The sequence below is a fragment of the Genypterus blacodes genome, unplaced genomic scaffold (genome assembly GCF_046128005.1).
Source record: "Genypterus blacodes isolate CSIRO-AG114 ecotype Tasmania unplaced genomic scaffold, CSIRO-AGI_Gbla_v1 ptg000007l_1, whole genome shotgun sequence".
Classification (NCBI taxonomy): domain Eukaryota; kingdom Metazoa; phylum Chordata; class Actinopteri; order Ophidiiformes; family Ophidiidae; genus Genypterus; species Genypterus blacodes.
This window is the reverse complement of record NW_027466821.1, coordinates 2,739,636-2,753,905: the sequence shown is the minus strand read 5'-3', so window position 1 is coordinate 2,753,905 and position 14,270 is coordinate 2,739,636. Positions and strand designations below refer to the sequence as shown.

At 43.6% G+C, this 14,270-nt stretch overlaps 2 protein-coding genes across 3 annotated transcripts; both read left to right on the top strand.

Annotated features, from left to right (window-relative positions):
- Positions 1–353: 353 nt before the first annotated feature.
- cdpf1 (cysteine rich DPF motif domain containing 1) lies at positions 354–2,302 on the top strand. The gene is made up of 3 exons (XM_076151690.1): positions 354–534; positions 760–871; positions 1,307–2,302. Exons 1-3 carry the CDS (start codon positions 422–424, stop codon positions 1,433–1,435), a joined length of 354 nt encoding a protein of 117 aa, XP_076007805.1. The 5' UTR covers positions 354–421; the 3' UTR covers positions 1,436–2,302.
- A 1,562-nt stretch (positions 2,303–3,864) lies between these two features.
- Positions 3,865–6,666, top strand: LOC143001837 (uncharacterized). 2 transcript variants are annotated; one of them, XM_076151678.1, is made up of 3 exons: positions 3,865–4,581; positions 4,885–5,123; positions 5,368–6,666. In XM_076151678.1, exons 1-2 carry the CDS (start codon positions 4,164–4,166, stop codon positions 5,103–5,105), a joined length of 639 nt encoding a protein of 212 aa, XP_076007793.1. In that variant the 5' UTR covers positions 3,865–4,163; the 3' UTR covers positions 5,106–5,123; positions 5,368–6,666. The 2 variants fall into 2 exon arrangements, with proteins under 2 accessions (XP_076007793.1, XP_076007784.1); XM_076151669.1 differs by having other exon boundaries at positions 3,866–4,581; positions 4,885–5,106; positions 5,368–6,605.
- The last annotated feature ends 7,604 nt before the right edge of the window (positions 6,667–14,270 follow it).

The following is a 14,270-nucleotide window of genomic DNA, read 5'->3' as shown; positions in this document are numbered from 1 at the left end:
TTGATTTAATGACCGACCTGACGATGCCAAGATCCCACAGTTCTATTCCGCTTTTATCATATTTTTAAAATTCCTCAAGCAGCAATGGAGCCATTACAGGGGCTGAGAATTCTGACGTCATTAGCGTTGTGAGCCCCTGAATCATGTCGGGGATTGTGAATATCTAATGTATTTGAGCTATTTTGGAGGTCTGGGTTTAAAATATCTAAATGACAAGCATCAACTGTGGAAAGAAACTTGTATTTATTGATACTACAGAGCCTAAAACAGTTTAATATCTTCAATATTTTTCTGACTGTTTAAACATTTTTTACAATGTGTTTCCCCTACCGGTCCACTAGGAGGCAGCAACGCTTCACAAAACAATGCTAATGACGTCGCTACAGTTAGCAGGAAGAGCCCGGTTCTGTCTCCCTCAACGATGGAAGAAAGTACAAACGAACCCCCTCAGAAGACATTTACATGCCGGTCGTGTGGTTTGTCTAGTCCGTTCACTTACTACGGACAGAAACCACCAAACACCAGAGCCATTGTGTAAGTGTAACTTTACAAAACCACGCTATTATTGACGTGCTCTGGAGCTAAGCTAATGTATGCTAACGTTACTGTGACGTCGAAGAAATTCGCTCAGCAGCCCCTCCACTTCTTTGTACGTGTCATTTAAAGCCAATTTTGACAGTTAAACACACATATACACACACTACGAGCAACAACCAGCTCACAAACGTCATATTGAAAGCTTATTGTGTGCTTTTCCAGGTTGCTGGAGGAGTGTTTTGTCACCAGAGACCCTTTTAACCCGGACAGGGAGAAGTTCCTGGTCCTGGGCTCGAACTGCAGCCTGTGCAGCGTCCCGGTCTGTGTAGGCTCGGTAAGTATCTTTACTGCTGCTGGGTTTAGTTATGTCCACTTGTGTGATCTTTTGTTGCTCTTACGGTCTGGAAGCACAGATGTCCACCTCTGGGGACCAATGACATCAGCCTTGATAATACAGAGGGAGTGATGGTTACTTTATTTAGGGGCTATAATCATAATAAACACAGAAGAAACTAACTTAAATGCATGACTTGTTGTAACTGCATATGTGTCTCCAGTTGGTACAGATTGACCCTGCAGAGGCATATATTTTAATGTTTTCTTTAGATGATTGTTTAATCATGTGATATATGTTCCTGCTGAGAGGGTTTCATGACTATTAAGCCATAGAAATCGCTTAATCCAGTTATAAATCCACAAATATCCAGTGAGACAGATATGGAAAATGGTAACCCCTCTCTCTCTCTTTTCTCTCTCTCTCTTCTGTCAGGACTGCAGTCTTTTCTACACCAAGCGGTTCTGCGTGCAGTGTGTGAACAAGCACTTGGAGCAGTTTCCCTCTCAGATTCAGGCCGAGCTGGCCAAGAAGAGGCAGGGCTCCAAGACTGCTGTCTCATGACACCGGGCCAGAGGACTTTTACTCGCTCGCCCCTTCGGAGAAGAATGTCTGAATAATGTTCAGCCGTAAAAAAAAAAAACGAAGGCTGGTCCCAAATGTGTGTAGACACTCTCCATCGCACACACACATACACACTCACACACACACATACACGCTGTACCAGACTGTGAAAAGGAAAACATCTTGTACTTTACCAGTACAGCTATGACTGCTTCTTCCTCTTATTACTATTATTATTAATATTAATATGCATGCAGGGGAAGCTGTGGGCTCTGAGAATGAGCGTTGCCTTTTTTTGGAGAGGACATTCTTCAGTTTTATGGCCTATCATGATCTTGAATTGGATGTAAATTAGAGATGTACAGGGTCTTTAGACAGGCAGATGCAGTCGTTCATAATTACACGTTTCCATTCAGTGCAGTGGAAAATGGCAGCGTGTGTGTGTGTGTGTGTGTGTTAGACCGGCTGTGCTTTTTCTACCGTTTCTTATGACATTTAGTTTGAAAATGCTTCAACAGTGACATTGATGTGACCTGTTCTAGCAGACGCGTGTGTGTGGTTTCTGTCCATTTGAAGTGGGCCTTTGCTCCAATGGTCAGATGCTGCTTTGTTGACTTCTGTGGAGCCCCAACACAAATCTGTTTTCCATGTTGCTTCTTGTTTTCCCTCATCATAAAAGCATCCAGACTGAGGCCTTGAAGCTCACTTAAGCTACATTGTTTCCCTACTGCCAGAATCCATTAGTGTTGCATCATCCCACTCCAGATACATTTGACTGTGTTTTTCTGTCACTTCTGTTTTGTAAGATAACTCTCCAGGAAACAATTAAATAGCAACAAAAAACGGGGACTCATCTGATTTTCATCACTCCTCTCTGCAGACACCAGCAGGGGTTCAGACCAGCGTGTGTGTGTGTGGGTGCCACCTTAGACCAGTGGCATAAAAGCATGGGTTACACCCTGGAAGCGCCGCTGACGCATGTATGACCTCAAGTGAACGTTCTCTGGTGCTTTTCCTTGCCTCTTATCTGCTTCATTATATAACATTCAGACCGGAGGGATCGCTCTGTACAGCGGCGTGCGGGCAGAGGAAGCACAGTATAGATGAAGTGCGATCACAGCGCCTCCATCGATACAGCAGATGGCCTTTGGCTGCGTTGATCACGAGATGTTTCGCTCTTTTTGAGGGCTTAATTTGAACAGTATGGGCCTTACAGGGAGGCAGGGATGCGGACCAGGCGGAGGAATGCAGGCAGGCAGAGTGACACCGGCCACAGGGTTGAACCTCGGACACGGTAAACACCCGAGCACAGAGTCGGTGCTTTGCTGGATCTGATGTCTTCATTCAATATACTACAGTGGATAAATAAATGTGAAATCATGCAAGCAGAGACATATTTGACATAACTGTGACACCATTTCGGATCCCCGCCGTCTCTGCGTGGGAACTCTGTAACTGTACCAGAGATCAATTACGTCCATTTAAAGCTGAGACACTTCTTCTTGCCCTCCCAGTGTTTTAATTCCGAGCACACACAAGCAATTACAACCAATCACGCGTACAATCCGAAGCCCTGGTACCGGTGCCAAAGTCTGACGGTGATAGGCACCGTGCCAACGATGACGGAAGGCTTTTTACTCAAAGATGATGTCACTGGGTGCCAGAGGCAGATGTGTTAGTTTTCCTATTTTACCGCATGAAACCTCATTTCGGCGTCTGTGTGTCCCGTAACGACCTTAAAGCTGATTAACTGATCAGGTTTGGGCTGATCGAATCAAGTGTACTTAAGCCATTGATGTGACACCAAATCGGATCATGCAGGGTTATTTGTCTGCCAGTGTGTGATAGATTCGTCTGATGATACACAGCTGATCCCACCGCTGCAGCAACACGGCCTTTTAGTCTCAGCAGCTTACAGGTAAACACGAGGGGCCTGATGACGGTGAAAGGGGTGACGTCACATCTGTTGACCTTTAAGGTGTCCCGTCTCACCCTCACCTCGCAGCCTGACTATTACGTGAAGTCAGCAAACTCAGGATTTCATGTGATGTCACATTTATCAAGTGATGTCATCCAATAAACAAATTACAACTGCGAGAACGTCCAAACTAACAAGATTACAACAATGCGATGATGTCACGTTTACACATTATGAAATACCGATGACCCATCCCGAAGTCCCGGTTCTCTAAATGATAAAGTAGCGCTGAATAAAGACAGCAATAAAGAAAAAAAAACAATAAAACAGCCTTTACTTTTACTTTTTAATTCGATTAGCAAACCAAACATTAATTAGTCCTTATTTAAGCAAAGAATTAATTCAACCCAGCTCTGTGTTGTTGCCCTGTTCAACTTTAAGAGCCTACTATGGGCGGGCCCTGCGCGCAGACCAATGAATTGCCTTCTCTGTTTAAATAGACTTCGATGTCAATTTTGCCTTTTCACTTACAGCTCCCTCCTCTAACGCCATGTTGGCTGCCATGACTTGACTTGTTGTTTTCATCTGCCTACTACGGAGTTGACAGGAGTGGCTCTCGGTTCAACCCTCCTGCGCCTTGCAGACGCTTTATTCCACTTTTTGCGCGTAAGCGTTTGGATGTTACGCGCGGGGATATGCATGCGTTGAGCCTGTGACTGTGCATTCGAGAGGAAATACTACTACTTTGGAGTAGCGCTCTTTCAAACGGATTTTGGTTTGTGTTTGTGTGTGTTTTTGGTCGCTTGTCATATGTGCAACAAAATGTCAGATGTTCGGCTTTCTAATGCGAGCCCGACGTTGGAGAGGGTCGATGCACGGCAGCCGGACAATGCCAGACCTCCGGTGCGCAGAAACCTTTTCGGCGCGCCTGACCGTGAGGAGACGCGGAGGTATTTTAGGGATGCGCAGGAGGAAGAGCGGCGGGTCTTCGCGGAGACGTACGACTTCGACCCCGGCAGCGACAGACCGCTCTCCCCGCACAATTACAGCTGGGAGTTGGTGAGCGGCGCACCGGAGTTTTATTCCAGACCGGCTCACCGGCGCCAGCGGCCGCACGGAAATGTGGACCTGCGCCGCGGCCAACAGGACGCCGAGGACAGGAACGAGAGATGCAGCGTCCCAGAGCCGGACAGAAACGGCTCCAGGAAAAGACCTGCAGGAGCCCCAGGTGATTAAACATGATGGTGTTTATTTTGTCCACTTTCTCCCACTCCCAAGTGTAGACAAAGTTTGTTAGACAGACAGTTAAAGTGCCTAAGTGTCCTCGAGCAAGGTATCGTGTTTGCTTAGAAGGCAAATAAGTTCACAGACAGCTGTTGAAACTGTTGTAATGGGTTTCGGATTAGACTGAAGGTGTCTAGGATGCGCATTGTAGTGAAACGCGTCAGCTGTCAGATGCTTTGATCTGTACGTGCAGCCCCACACGGTGCCCGCTTCACTGTCTTCCCCATTTTTCTTGTATATCTGCCAGGTGCTTGTGCCAGCGAGAGTCAGAGCAAAAGGTCGCGCACCAACGGATCTGATGATGATGATGAGGATGATGAAGATGATCACGATGATGACGAGGATGATGATGATGATCATGATGATCATGATGATGAAGAGGACGGGTCGGCCGCTACAGGAAGTCCGAGTGTACCAGCGGCGGAGGAGAAACCCAGTGAGCTGGACAACAGGACAGAAAGGCAGTGAGGTCAGAATCTGAAGATGGTATAATTTTTTTGAATAGCTTTTATTTTGAAGGGTAGGGAATGATTGTTAACCTGTTGATCGTCACCTCTCTTGCAGTGTGTGCATGGTTGTTGTCTGGTCTGCATCCCTTCATACTGTTGACACCTTGTGTGTGTGCGTTTGTGTGTGTGTGTGTTGGGGGGGGCTGGGGGATATCAAGCATGAGCAACTTGTTTTTTGTATTGCACCATCCAACGGGCTGTTTCCTTTTTCTGTTCCACAGAGCAGGGAGTCCTGTCACTGCTGGAATACTGTAGCCGCTCTCAGCATCAGATGGAGGGGAGAGTGGAGAGAAACAAACTCAGCGGCCTAGAGGAGGAGAGGCTGCACAAGCACTGAATATGTACACTATCAAGTTGGCACTCAGTTTAATTAAAATTGCCTCAGAAGCAGCAGACAATGTAGCAGCGTGCAAATGGATATATTTTCCTTTTTGCTCAGTTTATTTTCTACTACCTATGTTTCAGATGTAGCACATAAAAAAAGTGTAATATGCTTTTCATACTTATGTTCAATGTTATTTGTGTGAATTTGACTTGAGAAATTGCAGTGCAATTTCCAAAAGAGAAATATTATTTTGTTAAAGTGATGGTGTTGTATCCTTTCTTTTTTCAGGTAACTGGTTTTAAGTTAAAAGTAAAAAAAAGTAAAAAATGCAGATTTCAAAAGTCAGGGTCATGTGGAAACAAACGTCTTCACTTTTTTATATGGCTTTATTTTTTTCTTTCTCCCAGTGCTTTTTATTTTGAAGGTCCATATGGTCACACTGTAAATCAAGGGTCCATGTAGCTGGGAGTAGCCACAACCTAGAACGTTTACATGCAAATAATGTGTCCTTATTTCCCCCATTTTTATTTGTATTTTTTTTGCCAAAGTTTGTGCCTTTTTTTGTGGGGTGGCTTAACTGCTGAGCAATATCCAACCAAATTTAGCAGTATTTGCTAATAATCCTAACTGATCAGCTTTCTCTCTTGAATTAGGTGGGTAGAACATTTTCGTGGCTTATGGATCACGTTTCCGGCTCTGTGTAATTTATGGTGAAGCCCAGGTTAACATAGATATAGAAATGTTTAAATCACTGGGTGACAAAAATATGCAAATACAAAATATGTGAATCAGGCAAAGAATTGTCTTTGTGGTGTGGAATTCATGTGGAACATGTAATTGCACTATTGTTAATTTCTCATTTTTGTGAAGGCAGAAAAAAACAAAGTTACACTGCCTCGGTTGGTGAAATGTTCCTGTGTGTCCGAGTGTGTGTGTGTGTGTGTGTATGCGCGAGTGAGTGTGTGTATAATTTTTTTTGTAAAAACACTGAAAAAAATTATACTAACTTATTTATGTTGAGCTTCTTTGTGGGTGTGTGTATGGCTTTCCAAAGCAACATTTTTATGCCTTTTTTTTGTAAATGTATATTTTCATTATCTTGTTTTAAGGTAAATAAACATGTTGCAAAACTGAGCCTAATAATCTGTTTTATATCCTGTATGTTTTGTATTTTTTTTCCTCTGAAATCTTGCAATTTGATTAAAAAGCATTGCTGTTAATAATAAACACGTGCTCAGTGTTTTGATTACAAAGCACTCTTAAGCTCTTAAACTTTATTTTCCTGCAGCATTTCCCCAAATGACCCTGAGCTTGTTTCAACACTTTGTAGCTATTCTATAATTACATTTAGTAACACACATTTTTAATGGCTACACCACTCCACCACATCTAAACAGATGATTTTCATACATGCTTTATTAAGAATTTTATTAGAATTTTAAAAAGCCTTCTGGTTTTGAACAAAGTAAGTTTGCAAAAATGGACTCACACATGTAATCAGAAATTTAATGTAACCTGCACATGTAAAATTGTAGATGAGTCTCCCCCCAAAGACTTGATAGAGCCACGGCCAAGTCATTAAATAACTAACGTCTCCAGCAAACCAAGCAATGACACACAGTCATGGTTCAGTGTGTGTGTGTGTGTGTGTGCGCGCCTGTGCCTGTGCGTGTGTGTGTGTGTGTGTGATGTCCAAGTGTCCTATGGTCGACTACAGCTGTGGTATTTCACTAAGATTTCTACAGGAACCATTACATAACAAAAGATTATCTTATTTTTAATCACTCTGAGGTCTTAATGTATCATCCGCCTGCCAATCCACTATACTGAACACCACTGTTCCTGTACTCTGTGTTATTTGTGTTACATCCATGTCAAATTAATCACAGCATGAGTACACTCGGAATAAAAAGCCGTCACACACTGAAAGGAGGTAGATTAAGGACAGCACAGTTCAGGCCGTGTGTGCTGGATCGCTTCCCTCCGCTGCCCGTCTCTAACTCTCTAAAGTTGAAAACAACAAGTCCTGAGGAAAAGAGAAAAAAAAAACAGAAGGGAAAGAAGAAAAAAGTATCTGGGTTATTGGCTTTGCCGCTCTCCAATCACAACGGGGGAAAGAAAAGCAGACCACTTAGGATCCAGCCAGTCACAGAGGCTGTGGGAGGGAGCCCGGGACAGTACAGGCTGTTCTTTTTGAAACACACACACACCTCCCAATTAGTTTCATTGGCTGCCTTTTTCCTGTTGATACCAGTGTGTGTAGGAGTCAAATAGAGAGAGAGAGAGAGAGAGAGAGAGAGAGAGAGAGAGAGAAATGTTCTAACTATTCCTATCCTATCATATTCCCATAGTGACTTAAGTGTATCTTGTGTAATTAATAGTGAATCATGACCGTTGCTTATAGTGTTACAAGGAATTCTAACACTTCAATGTGTCTTTTTTCTCTATTGACACTGCTCTGTAATATTTGTTTAGCTATTATCCCTGCAATATTCCCTGTCAAGACAGATAGATATGGAATTTATAGTATCCTCGTATTGTTTAATCTGCCGTAGTACTGCTTGTCTGTGGGGCTTATGTAACGTAGTACTATAGTGGTTGCTGCACGAAGGGAGAAGTTTGTTTGAGGGTACAACTTACAAACACACTGTCCAAATTTACATTTTTGGGAAGTTGGTCAATAATGTGCGCACTTCCTGTCACACTCGCCCATCGCTGACCCATTTCTGACTGCAGTGGACAGGCAACAGGGAAGTTGGTAGGCGGTGAGAATCCTGTCGAATAAACTGCGTCATGTGAACGTGAGTGTTCGGTGTTAACTATTTGCAGTCGGCGGTTATATTCGCTGATGCTGATTACTTTCAGAAACATCAAACATTCAATCCGGTATTGTATGTTTTGTCTGTGGCACTACTTTGTTTTGAACATTGCTGCATTCAATTAAGATCGTAAACGCCCCCCCCCCCCCACAGGTGTTTTCAATTATTACGCCTGATTAGACCTCTGCTCAGGACCGAGTGGGCGGCTCTTCTTAACGCAGAAGGACACCAGCGTTTCAGGGGGACGGCTGCTATGTCCAGTGGATATGCATGAGTAGTCTACATGTAAACTGGATTATGAATGGATTACGTATGAATGCAGCTCATTTAAAGGACTTAGGTCGCTGTCGTTTGTCCTCACCGGGCTACTGTAAGTCTTTAAGTGTACCTACTGAGTCCTCAATTTGTGATGGCGCCATTGAAACAAATGCATAGGTCAGTGTTCTCCCATCAGAGCTCCACCCACCTTGAAAATCTGCAGAGGTCTAATCAGAATAACTGAAAACACCTGTGTGGGTGTGCAGGGCCCTTAAATACTGCATGTTGTTTCAAATGCTCTGTTTGCATGCGCCTGTATGCTTCAAGCAACGCTGCCAAAAGTTGCTGATTTAACATAGTTTAGTTTCACAGGATACATGAAGTGACTTGAAGGAAACATGTGGAAAATACTTTAATCATCACATATGAGCAGAAGAAATGAGAAACTGTTTCTGCTCTGCCATAAATACTTAGTATCACATATAGAGTACATACAGCATGTTGAATACACAACATTTAATCAAGGTTTTCACTTCAGGAAGAGAGTTTTTGTTTCATTGACTTGTGGCAGCTCGCTGATGTTGGTTGTAAGTGACAGTAAGTCCAGGTCAGTGAAACACCCATTTCCTCCTCATTTCCTCAGGGTTCCACCTACACCATTATGAAAACAACCTATGAACCCAAAAGGGAAGAGAGCTCAGAACAATTTCCACTATAGGTGACGGCTGCAAGTCAGAGGAATTAATCCACCTCAAAACCCAGCTGTTACGCTGTTGTTCTCCTCCCCGAATTGCTGTTTTTCTGATCTCCCTGTCAACCACAGCAGAACATAATGTGACCATGAGATCCAGCTCCTCAGATTAGGATCTGCCTGGCTTCGCCTGATGTGGCCCAGCACCTTCAGGTGGTTACAATTACGCACGCTCGGTGCACTCGGCAAACAGTTTCAACAGATGCTGAGCTGAATTTGTCAGTCAACAGCATCTGAGCTCGGCAGAGACGGTTGATGAAAAAGTTGACAAACTGAGTTTATCAGTCGGCAAAGAGGAAGAGTGAATTCGTTTTGTGATGTCTGTTGGATTTTAAAGGAGGATTCCATTGATTTTTACTCAATAAATTCATTTTATTAGTCTCAGGCAGCTCTGAATATGTGAAACATCTGACTAATAAAGGGAAATATGCAAAGTCAGGGAAGATGATCTCATCACCGTTCCTGTTGATGATGAAGGCTAAATCATCTACAAGACCTTTTTGTGAATTAAAGGCCCAAAATTCAGGCTTTAGTTTTCAAATTTGTGAGGTCATAGAGGTCACCGCCTAAATTTGATGTGTAAAATTGTGAAACCACCCTTTAAAGGTACAACGTTTGGGTTAGGATTGGCTCTGTCAGTCTTTTTGGAAGCATATTATCAGAAGTGGTGATTTATACTTCTTTATCATAGCAAGTTATACTTTTACAATGAGTTATACTTTGGGTTCTCATCAGGAGACGATGACCTACTTGAAGGCCACATTTAACTTGCAACCTCAAGGTGATGCAGGAAGAGAGGCAGAGGCTTGAACGGTTCACAGATATGACATCACCACTAGGATCTCAAAGAGCTCTGCCAGGCATGACCTCAAAACCACCGCTTGTATGTGTGTGTGTGCGTGCGTGTGTGTTACCCTAGGCTGACCCTGTTTGCCACATACAGCTCGGTGAGAAATAGACACACACATCCTTGCGCACACACAGGCACACAAAGCTCTGCGCACCCTCGAGTGTAATCAGTCCCTGCGCACAGCGGGTCAGTGCGAGCTGTCCCGAGTTTGCCTCCGAGTCAGGAAAACGCTTCCATATTCCCAGATTCTAAATTAGCAGGCCTCTAATTGTTGCAGCAGATAACGAGAGGAGAAACGGGTCATAAAAGTCTGACATGTTGGAGCTATGAATAGACGTTCAGCAGAGGGCCTACAGAGCATGAGGTCATACTTTGGCAACTCCGCTGGGGGGAAAGGAGTTGGAGTTTTTTTAAGCCAATGTCTTGTTTCATTCTGGAAATACAACTTCCCCATCTGTTTCACGTTGCTATTAATTTGGCTGATTTTTTTCTCTCCCTATTTTATTTAAATTTTTTACAAGGCAGGCTTGCTTTATTTTTCCGTTTCACTCTTGCCTCATGCTCATGTGCTTTTGGCATTGGTGAAAAGAAGGAAGAAAGAAAGAAAGAAAGAAAGAATGAATCAATGAAAGAAAGAAAGAAGAGAAGAGGCTGCTTGGCTGTGCTTTTGCTGCTGTTGGGCCGAATCACGTCTAGTGTGCAGGATGTAAACAAACTGAAGTGCCAAAGTGAAGTTTCAATGCACTTTGGGTTTCACTCTGGGCGCGGTGACTCATGCAGTGTGGCTGCAGGCCGGTGAGCTGACCAGTGTTTGCGGTTCGCCCCTCACATTGCCCGCTAGTGGACAAAGCTTTTAGACTAGAAGACGGCAGAGAAATGTAGCAGTAAGAGATGGAATCTTCTCCTCCCACCCAGGAACACTAGACATGATTGACAACAGTTCCCTTGTGGTAATTGTTAGTATTTTGTTCTTCAATCAGATTCCACCAGTGGAAGGTGCTGCAGAGGCATTTTTCACAAAATGTTTCGCATTTTTCACATCGCTGGATTTATGGATCAGGATGTAGTGGATTTCAGCAAATTCTACAAAAAAAGTTCCTTAAAAACTTACAAACTGCAGCTTTATAATTAAATTGTGAGAATTTAGAGAGAAACGTGATTTGAGGAGTGGAGTCGGGATCTACATTACATTACATTACGAGCATTTGGCAGACGCTTTTATCCAAAGCAACTTACATTACATTACATTACCACCCTTCGCAGAGGGGGGAGCAATTGAGGGTTCAGTGCCTTGCTCAGGGGCACCTCGGCAGGGGCTCAAACCGGCAACCCTCCGGTTCCCAAGCGGATGCTCTACCCACTGAGCTACTGCCTCCCTATTGGGTTAAATCCCACAATTTCAATCAATCTCAATTATTTTAGACACAGGAAGCAGGGAAAAGTGTCAGGCAATGTCATTTTTCTTGAGTGAATGAAAAATGTTTCTTAATCATTTTAATGACTTGCCTTAAGCCACATTGTAAGGCCACACACACACCTGTGAACAGGCCTGCACACACACACACACACACACACACACACACACACACACACACACACACACACACACACACACACACACACACACACACACACACACACACACACACCCCCCATCTTCACCCCTCATCTTTCCCTCTGCGGGGTCACATGTCTTTGATTTCTCTCATCTGGCCCTGGGGGTTCGATGACATGTGTGTCTGGATTGGGGGAAAGGAGCGACTTGTTTGAAATAAGGCAACAATCAACTGCTGAGGTGAGTCGCGCTCCAGCTAATAACCCGGGGGCCATGTCTTTACTCCTGTATGCATCACAGTTTCAGGCAGCTGGGAGATGGCACGCAAGGCTCAGCCAGGAAGTCGGCTACAAACTTACTTGGGAGTTTGTGGTTGTGTGTGTGTGCACAGGGGCAAACAACAATAAAAATGTCCTGTTCCAAGTCCTGAATTGCAACATAAACATAACAAATTAAAGGTGAATATTCCTTTAATCACATCAGAGTTTGTCTGTATTTGATCTTTGATGTATTTTACAGGCTTTCGCACGCCGCCAAGAGACGATTGACATGTAGTGTATCTGTCTGCATCTCGTCTCAATAAAACATTAACCCGGAGTGTTTGCAAATTGTGAAAAAGTAAACAGCTTTGAAACGAGACCTGGCTGCGGATGATCTCTGAACTGTCGACCCACTCGCTGACGTTTTTGGGGTGGTGAGTAATGTTTGACCCGAGGACAGACGTGTGGCTACAGGAAGTATCAAGTGCTCGCAGGTCATGGCCAGGTCGGACCCAGCTCCTCTAATGCGCCTGATTGGTGCTGCGATTGGGTGATGCAGGGGTCACAACCCTGAGAGGGGTCGAATGGGTTTGATCGTAACAAGAGGGCAACAGGGGGAATGTTGTCTCACTGCAGTTGAGAAGCATCAAGGTTTCGAATTGTTTATCCAAAATCATCTAGGATTTATGAGAGTTGATTGTTGAGTTCTTAGCCTGACACACAAGGAAGTAAGCAAGAGCTGTAATATGTTTTGTGGTGGGGTTTTTTTGCACGTCAACTACATTTATTGGAGTTAAGTGATTGTAACATCTAAGTTCCAGAGGAAGCCAAGGTTCTGTGCGTCGTCCAAAATGGACAAAACTAGTTCCTCCTGCAGTGATTGCACTTGCTGGCTGCTATCCACAGTGCTTTTCACATTTCAGACACTTTTTCAGGAACTTTCCAAGGTTTCTAACAGGAAAACGGACCAAATATGATACCAGGACTGTAATTCCTTAACCTTTTAGCTCCTACTCCTCAGTGGCGTGTAAAGATGGCAATTAAGTTTTGGCACATGCCAAAATGTCATGGCTGTCAAGTAAAATGGGCATCAATAATCTTTATGGTGCTTGAATCATGGTGGGAATGTAAAGCAAGCAACTGATTGATGGAACCATATAGTTCCTGCATGAGATAGCATCAGTAAAGTAGTTCCTGATTCAGTTTTGAATGTTCACTTTCTGTACCCAACCAAATATCACCAAGAAATTTGCTAAATGTCCACTGCAGGTTGACTCTTTGAAGTGCATTAAAATGAACAGAAAGCAAAGGCTGCACAGAATGTATCAAAATATTATGACTCCAGAGTGGTTTGGAAAATATTCAAGAGTAATGAAAAGTGAAGATGATTTGTTGCTGTTGGGATAAAACCTGTAAAACCGATATGGACCTTTTAAAGCTTTGGCATTATTTTGGAGTAAAGTCATTCCAAACATTGTCAGAGTCACTGATAAGCTGACACTTTCTCCTGCAGATAATGGCCAACAGCTGATTGCTGTTAGTAATTAACAGCAACTGAGTAATCAATCAGCACAGCTGCTATTAATTTCCTGTCACCACTGTCTCACTGCCTGCTGAAGATGGCCTGCATGTCAAACTGAAAGCTGGAACAAACAAAGTGACTTTACTCTTAATTAATCATAAATAACCTCGTAAAATATAAGAGGAACTGCTGGTTTGTGGTATTTGTTGCCCTCAGTCATGCCTCCCAGGGAGTTTCCACCCCAGGCTTTGTGCTAACTTTGATTGATCTGTCAGTATTGCCAGATCCTGACTGCAACATTGACACAGATATTCAAAAACCTTCTTAAGACAACATTCCTTGATAGATTCAATTTTGGGGAAGACTGCTTTGGATGCGTTGCCATTTATGGGCTAAAAACCTGCACCCAGAACAGAATTTATATTCAAGCAGACATCTCGCAGACCCAAATGCACAACACACATACGAGAAGTGCGTAAGGCAGCATGTGACCGTCATCACCACCGCTGCTGCTGAGGTGGCGTCAGGAGTGATCGCAGCGGCTGTTTATTAGTGCATCTGTGGTGAATGTCAAGATTCATGTGACTGAAAAAGCATGAACAGGCGAAAAAAAGTCACCCGAGGCCTGACAGTGTTTTCCTGCTTTCTTTCTCAATCTGTTCTCTCAAAAATACACACACCTAGATTATCACTCACTATAACAAACACTGGTCAGATAATGTGAAAAGTGTCATTTCAAAGTGTGGGGGGATGTGCAGAACTACTGGCAACGCAGTCACCACTG

What these genes read in the sequence shown, in the direction of transcription:
- cdpf1 (XM_076151690.1), top strand. Translation starts at nt 422, where the DNA reads ATGGAAGAAAGTACAAACGAACCCCCTCAGAAGACATTTACATGCCGG. An exon ending in CCAAACACCAGAGCCATTGT is followed by an intron (nt 535 to 759) that starts GTAAGTGTAACT and finishes GTGCTTTTCCAG; the next exon opens with GTTGCTGGAGGAGTGTTTTG. An exon ending in TCCCGGTCTGTGTAGGCTCG is followed by an intron (nt 872 to 1,306) that starts GTAAGTATCTTT and finishes CTCTTCTGTCAG; the next exon opens with GACTGCAGTCTTTTCTACAC.
- LOC143001837 (XM_076151678.1), top strand. Translation starts at nt 4,164, where the DNA reads ATGTGCAACAAAATGTCAGATGTTCGGCTTTCTAATGCGAGCCCGACG. An exon ending in AAGACCTGCAGGAGCCCCAG is followed by an intron (nt 4,582 to 4,884) that starts GTGATTAAACAT and finishes TATATCTGCCAG; the next exon opens with GTGCTTGTGCCAGCGAGAGT.